Source organism: Clarias gariepinus, chromosome 10, assembly GCF_024256425.1.
Source record: "Clarias gariepinus isolate MV-2021 ecotype Netherlands chromosome 10, CGAR_prim_01v2, whole genome shotgun sequence".
Taxonomy (NCBI): Eukaryota; Metazoa; Chordata; class Actinopteri; order Siluriformes; family Clariidae; genus Clarias; species Clarias gariepinus.
Window position 1 is genome coordinate 34,848,574 of NC_071109.1, and position 7,614 is coordinate 34,856,187.

At 36.7% G+C, this 7,614-nt stretch overlaps 1 protein-coding gene across 1 annotated transcript; it reads right to left on the reverse strand.

Moving 5' to 3' along the window:
- Window positions 1-310: 310 nt before the first annotated feature.
- LOC128531408 (C-C motif chemokine 4-like) lies at window positions 311-1,600 on the reverse strand. Its single transcript, XM_053505219.1, has 3 exons — window positions 1,469-1,600; window positions 1,236-1,356; window positions 311-541 (listed from the first exon to the last, which is right to left on the reverse strand). Exons 1-3 carry the CDS (start codon window positions 1,530-1,532, stop codon window positions 433-435), a joined length of 294 nt encoding a protein of 97 aa, XP_053361194.1. The 5' UTR covers window positions 1,533-1,600; the 3' UTR covers window positions 311-432.
- Window positions 1,601-7,614: the final 6,014 nt, after the last annotated feature.

Here is a 7,614-nt window from a genome sequence, read left to right on the forward strand (position 1 = left end):
ACTATGGAGAATTTATCCAACAAGCAGCATGTGGAGTATAAATAACACAATCCCTGGTGTTGAATTAACTTCTAGTACACAGTATCTTATATAAGGCAGAATTTACACAAATAAACTCTAAAAAGTTCCAGAGATTTTGGTGTGTATAATAAAACTGAGTCAGAACATTAACACTTTAATTGATCAGTTTTTTAGCAGTTGTGCAGAAATTATCCACTTGATTTACCGAAAGTATTCTTGTTATACTTCACATATGTTGATGCTTCGCAATCACCCAGAAATAACCAGACAATGTCATTTTGTCGAAATAGATTTTTATTTCAGAAATTAATACAGAAATTACAACATTTTGATTACGTATTAAATAAGTACTTAAGCAGGTCGGTAATCTTAAATAGTTTTCTGTGTTGAAATGCTCTCTAACACTGAGCTTCAGGGTTTTGATTTTGGATTTTTTCTTGCATCCACTGACTTCATGTAACTGCTGACCCAAGCTACATCAGGATCCAGACAAAACATCTTTCCGACTACAGTCTTAAAGCTGTGACACACAAAAAAAGACACAATGTTGGAGAATTAAAGTGAAATATACACATCTCTAGGCTACAGGTTCGAACCAATAAAATGGGACAGTAATAATGCACTAATCAGTGTTTAAATGTTTGATTTTAAAGCTTCATTTACAGGTTTCATTTAAGCTTAACTCTTCGATTAGATTAACAAAGTGAGCTAATTGCATTTATGACATTTACTAATTGTAATGTATTTGTACATGCAAAAGAGGCAGCAAAGATCTGAGCTACTTTCTTTTAAACTTTATTTCTTTTTGTAATATCTCTATTTATATTTAATAATAAGTCATGTATAACAGAATTGTGTTCAACAGTAAATTGGAACTGATCATTGGAACTAGTTGTTTGGATTCGTTCATTTACCTTTTTATCGAATTTGTATAGAAATGTGAAAACCTTGCTTTGTTGCAGCTGCTGAAGTTGTCACATGTACATAGAAATTGAACAGTAATATTTCGCTTTGTCATGAGCCAGTGTGAACACGGTTTATTCTCATGCATGTAGGAGCAGTGGGTCTGATATGAAACCAAACCAGTTAACAAGCAAGTTTTCTGTCTGCTTGTCCCGGCTGTAACCTGGTCATGATGGGTTAAAATTTACATGTAAAAAAAATCTTAAGAGTAGTCTTAGGACAACTTCTAGTATTAATCAGGTGAGACTCACACAATGGCCTGTAGGGAGCAGCTGCTGCTGGTCTTCCAGTAGGTCACAATGTTCTTTAGTGGGATCCTCGCTTTAGTTGCGCTTCGACAGCAGGTTTTCATGACGTCAGTACTGATTTCAGCTGATTAAAGAAAAAAACTATTATTATTATTATTATTATTATTATTATTATCATAAATCAAACTATTAGCTACAATATAAATGTGTTCACTACAGAGTGATGTAAGACTCACCACTAGACACCAGATACAGAGAGCTGAGCGACAGCAGAAGCAGCAGAGCCGTCAGGTTCCTCATTCTAGCAGAACGTCTGATTTCACACAGAGACGGAGCGGAGTGAGAGTTCCAGATCCAGGAGAGACGAGTCGAGTGATGGATGCTGGAGGAGTGAGAGTCTCTCCATCCTATATATATACACTGAGAGAGTGTGTGTGTGTGTGTGTTGGGGGGGATTTTCCTCCTGTTTCTCAGTACCAGACATCCTATTGCAGTACAACATTCTTCCTCTTTTCTTCATCTTTTTGCTGAACATAATTCAAAGGAAACTTTCTCTATTTTCTCTCACTATTCAGTTCTGTATATTGATCATCATTACACGTTACCAGTGGACAAAATCATTCATACATTAGGTATCTAACATAAAACCTCCATAGTTCTGAAGCTGAAAAGTTGTAGCCAATATATTGTTAAGTCATACAGTACAGCAAGCTAATAATCTAAGTGCATGATATTAACTATCAGAGAAACACATTTCAGATTCCCACAGTGTTGATTTGAATGGTTTAATGGTGAACTGGTATGTTTAGATGCTGTCTCTCATTGATCACTCAGGTCTGGGGACGCATGTCTTTGGACGGTGGGAGGAAACCAGAGTTCCCAGAGGAAACCCACCAAACATGTGGTACTGTAACATGAAAACTCCACACACACACACACACACACACACACACACACACACACACACACACAGATCCCAAGGTGGGAATCGAACCCGGACCCTGGAGGTACAACGCGACAGTGCCGCTATGCACTAACTATACAGTACATGATCTTATCCACTGTGTGACACTGAATGTAACTGTTTTCTCTATCTGTCCCTCTTTGTCTCTCTCTGTCGATGGCTCTCCTGATCATGACCCCTTCTCATGTGTCTGAATTATTATAGTGCACTTCTTCTAGTTCAGTTCTGGAGTTCTCATCACAAGGAGAGATCACATGAGGATGACTGTGAGAACTTTTTGATTGAATAACAATGGAGATGGCTTGGGTCACACTTCTTACAAACAGTTTTACTATGACGGCTTAGAACGAGTCGTTTAAGGACTGAAATTGCTACAAACAGTTTCGCTGTTTACACAAGTCTCTACTAGATGGTGATATGAACAAAATGGACTTATTGTCTACACATTTCCTGTTAAACCACCGCACTTTTGATCTCATAGCACACAGTTAAAAAGAGCTCTATTTATGGCCATGATAATGAGGACGGATTCCCCTATGAGTCTGGTTCCTCTCCAGGTTTCTTTTTCCTCACTACCGTCGCTCCAGGCTCGTTCAATTCTGTCGTGTACATTTATATCCAGAATTTTAATTTCAAGACAAAGTCTTACAAAAATATATGTTTTTTTTTTCAAAATTAAATTTATGGATCATCTCTTAACAATTTTTATTTAAAGTAAAAAGTTTGTAATTGTTGGAAATTTTCTTGTGGTGTAGAAAGAATAAACATTCTGGGACATCCTGTTTTAATAAAATAATCAACTTCTTATGATAAACAGAATAATAACCAGAACATTTGTTTACCCTGAAAACCTTTATTTTATTTTATTTTTTAAATAAAGATGTTTAGGGCTCAGGATGCTGCAGAACAGAGTGACATATACTTTTTTCAGAACAATCTAGACAATATGATCAACTGACTTTTATTTCATTTTAACCAACTAGACAAACATGACTAAGCAAAATAAATAAATAATACACCAATCTTGAGAGTTCTACATTTTTGTGTTGTAATTTCCGTGTTCCAGTAGTAATAAACTTTACATGTTCAAAAAGTAATGATAACTTTTGTTCTTCCTAAAACATCCGAAGCACATTTTGAAGTCTGAAGCCTGGCTTCCATCTAAGCACACACAAATATATAGTGGTGTGAAAAACTATTTGCCCCCTTCCTGATTTCTTATTCTTTTGCATGTTTGTCACACAAAATGTTTCTGATCATCAAACACATTTAACTATTAGTCAAAGATAACACAAGTAAACACAAAATGCAGTTTTTAAATGATGGTTTTTATTATTTAGGGAGAAAAAAAATCCAAACCTACATGGCCCTGTGTGAAAAAGTAATTGCCCCCTGAACCTAATAACTGGTTGGGCCACCCTTAGCAGCAATAACTGCAATCAAGCGTTTGCGATAACGAGTCTTTTACAGCGCTCTGGAGGAATTTTGGCACACTCATCTTTGCAGAATTGTTGTAATTCAGCTTTATTTGAGGGTTTTCTAGCATGAACCGCCTTTTTAATGTCATGCCACAACATCTCAATAGGATTCAGGTCAGGACTTTGACTAGGCCACTCCAAAGTCTTCATTTTGTTTTTCTTCAGCCATTCAGAGGTGGATTTGCTGGTGTGTTTTGGGTCATTGTCCTGCTGCAGCACCCAAGATCGCTTCAGCTTGAGTTGACGAACAGATGGCCGGACATTCTCCTTCAGGATTTTTTGGTAGGCAGTAGAATTCATGGTTCCATCTATCACAGCAAGCCTTCCAGGTCCTGAAGCAGCAAAACAACCCCAGACCATCACACTACCACCACCATAATTTACTGTTGGTATGATGTTCTTTTTCTGAAATGCTGTGTTACGTTTACGCCAGATGTAACGGGACACGCACCTTCCAAAAAGTTCAACTTTTGTCTCGTCGGTCCACAAGGTACTTCCTCAAAAGTCTTGGCAATCCTTGAGATGTTTTTTAGCAAAATTGAGACGAGCCTTAATGTTCTTTTTGCTTAAAAGTGGTTTGCGCCTTGGAAATCTGCCATGCAGGCCGTTTTTGCCCAGTCTCTTTCTTATGGTGGAGTCGTGAACACTGACCTTAATTGAGGCAAGTGAGGCCTGCAGTTCTTTAGATGTTGTCCTGGGGTCTTTTGTGGCCTCTCGGATGAGTTGTCTCTGCGCTCTTGGGGTAATTTGAAAAAAAAAACTGTTCCATGTTTTTGCCATTTGTGGATGATGGCTCTCACTGTGGTTCGCTGGAGTCCCAAAGCTTTAGAAATGGCTTTATAACCTTTACCAGACTGATAGATCTCAATTACTTTTGTTCTCATTTGTTCCTGAATTTCTTTGGATCTTGGCATGATGTCTAGCTTTTGAGGTGCTTTTGGTCTACTTCTCTGTGTCAGGTAGCTCCTATTTAAGTGATTTCTTGATTGAAACAGGTGTGGCAGTAATCAGGCCTGGGGGTGACTACAGAAATTGAACTCAGGTCTGATAAACCACAGTTAAGTTATTTTTTTAACAAGGGGGGCAATCACTTTTTCACACAGGGCCATGTAGATTTGGAGTTTTTTTTCTCCCTTAATAACGTAAACCTTCATTTAAAAACTGCATTTTGTGTTCAATTATGTTATCTTTGACTAATAGTTAACGGTTTTTGATGAGCAGAAACATTTAAGTGTGACAAACATGCAAAAGAATAAGAAATCAGGAAGGGGGCAAATAGTTTTTCACACCACTGTATATGTATAAGTATATATGTATTATTTATTTATATATATTTTGAATTGTCTTTGGCCTATACAGTGTTCCCAGCACAGATCTCTACCTCTTGGGTTTTATTCAGTTTCAGCGTGTTTCAGGAGAAATCTCAGTAAATCAGATTGCAGTTACACACAGTACAGCATGGCCTGCAGGAAGATTATATTTTCAAAGAATTTTGTATGAAATAAGATGATAACTGCTGATACAGGGATGTTCAGTGTAGGAAGTTTCTGGGGTGTTCAGTGAAAAGGTCTGGACATAAAAGCAGAAGGAAGTGATGGATGTGTAACTAATGCAGACAATAATACTGAGAACTGCAGAAAACTCCATAATTATTGCAAAGCTTCATGAAGATGGCACAAATAAAACAAAATCTATTGCAAATGTGATACAAAACACCGGTTTCAAATAAATTCCCTAATAAATAAACAAACAAATAACATAATAATAATAATAATAATAATAATGCATAACTATACTGTACAATACTAAGTGTAAATGTGTAAGGAATCTGTCATAACCTCTCCATAATAGCTCACTCCAAATGTTTAATTTTTTATCAGATAGTCTAGGACTTTAGCACCTTCGCAGTGTATTCAGCACCAGTCAAAAGTTTGGACACACCTTTTGGTCAGAGTTTGGACAGATTATTGTGTGTTTGGATAAACGCCTTCAGAAATAAACATCAGAAACGACCATGGAGTTAGAAGGGGTGTACAAACTTTTAACTGTGTTTAAACATCATAAACTACCATACTGTATTTATAATATAGAATGGAATTTGGTTCATGTTCGAAGCAGAGAGAAGGGGACAGGAACATAGTTAAAACACAAATATGTCATTTCTCCCTACTTTCAATATTTTTATTATTATTGTGACAAAGTGAGTGTTTAAGTTACATGTTGTGTTTAGTTTCATACAAGCTCCATTTTTAGATTAGATTAGCAAAGTGATGTAGCTGTATTGACTTTACACTCACCTAAAGGATTATTAGGAACACCTGTTCGATTTCTCATTAATTATCTAATCAACCAATCACATGGCAGTTGCTTCAATGCATTTAGGGGTGTGGTCCTGGTCAAGACAATCTCCTGAACTCCAAACTGAATGTCAGAATGGGAAAGAAAGGTGATTTAAGCAATTTTGAGCGTGGCATGGTTGTTGGTGCCAGACGGGCCGGTCTGAGTATTTCACAATCTGCTCAGTTACTGGGATTTTCATGCACAACCATTTCTAGGGTTTACAAAGAATGGTGTGAAAAGGGAAAAACATCCAGTATGCGGCAGTCCTGTGAGTGAAAATGCCTTGTTGATGCTAGAGGTCAGAGGAGAATGGGCCGACTGATTCAAGCTGATAGAAGAGCAACTTGGACTGAAATAACCACTCGTTACAACCGAGGTCTGCAGCAAAGCATTTGTGAAGCCACAACACGCACAACCTTGATCACGAATAATCATATTTTTAAATGCTCAGATTAATTTGTATTATAAAAGTACAAAGTTAAAATAAAGAAATGCATGACAAACCAGGTAGAGGAAACAGATTATGCAGTTTTATAATATTTTAAACATTAACATTTAGCAAATACACAGAGGTGGAAAGAGTAATAAAAGTTTGTATTTAAGTAAAAGTACTGTTACTTTAGTGAACTTTTACTGAGGTACAAGTAAAGTTACCCTTATAAAAATTTACTCAAGTAAAAGTAACTCATAGAAAAATTTACTCAGAGTAAAAGTTACTGAGTTACTTTTTTTTTAACAGCGGGGGTGGAGGGGGGGTTATGGAACACCCGTGCGTAATAAATCTGTTCCCTTTGTTGTGCTTGAAATCAAAGTGGTCCCTTAAATATGATCAGGGGTTCGCTTCATAAGAATTTGATGGCATTTGACTTTCAGCTGTGTCTGCATCACTGGCATCTGTTCTGTCTCCATCGTTCTTGTGAATTTCGCGCGTTTGTTCTCCATCAATCAGTGCAGTGGTTTCTGTTGTATTATTTGTATTATTTTTCATTTTCATTCATTTATTTTTTACTTAGTAGTGAATATGATTTCAAATGTAGTAAAGTACAATACTTTAAACAAAACACACTTAAGTAAAAGTAAAATTACAGATTTAAAAAACTACTTTAAAAAGTAGAAGTACACAAAAAATCTCCTCAATTACAGGTTTTTGTATCGTTGCCGCGAAAGTTTTGCGTTTGTATCAGCGTTTAAATTACATAACTTTTTCATTTATATAATAATAATATTAATACCAACTAGTTTTTACATCTTCATACTATTTGGCTTCGCCTTTTTCTGCGCTTTTTGGAGAACACGCGAGTTTCTTCGTCTAAAAACAACAAACGGAATTCAACTACAAACTACAACATTCAACAAACAACTAAACTCCGACTCAGGTACGATATATTAAGTATAATATTCAGCTCGTTCAGTGTGTAGAGTGCAGGATGTTTAGACATTCTTCCTCCGTCGTTAGTGGTAATTTTATTTGTGATAGGTGTGTGTTAGTGAGCACTCTGATGGAGAAGATATCAGCGTTAGAGGAGCGCATCCAGACTTTAGAGAGGGTTAGAGAGTGTAAGAGCAGTGTTATTCCTGTAGCGGACAGTCTGGGTGCCAC

Coding starts and splice junctions, on each gene's coding strand:
- LOC128531408 (XM_053505219.1), bottom strand. CDS start 1,532: ATGAGGAACCTGACGGCTCTGCTGCTTCTGCTGTCGCTCAGCTCTCTG. Junction 1,357..1,468: donor TCTGTATCTGGTGTCTAGTG/GTGAGTCTTACA, acceptor TTCTTTAATCAG/CTGAAATCAGTACTGACGTC. Junction 542..1,235: donor TGCTCCCTACAGGCCATTGT/GTGAGTCTCACC, acceptor TGTGTGTCACAG/CTTTAAGACTGTAGTCGGAA.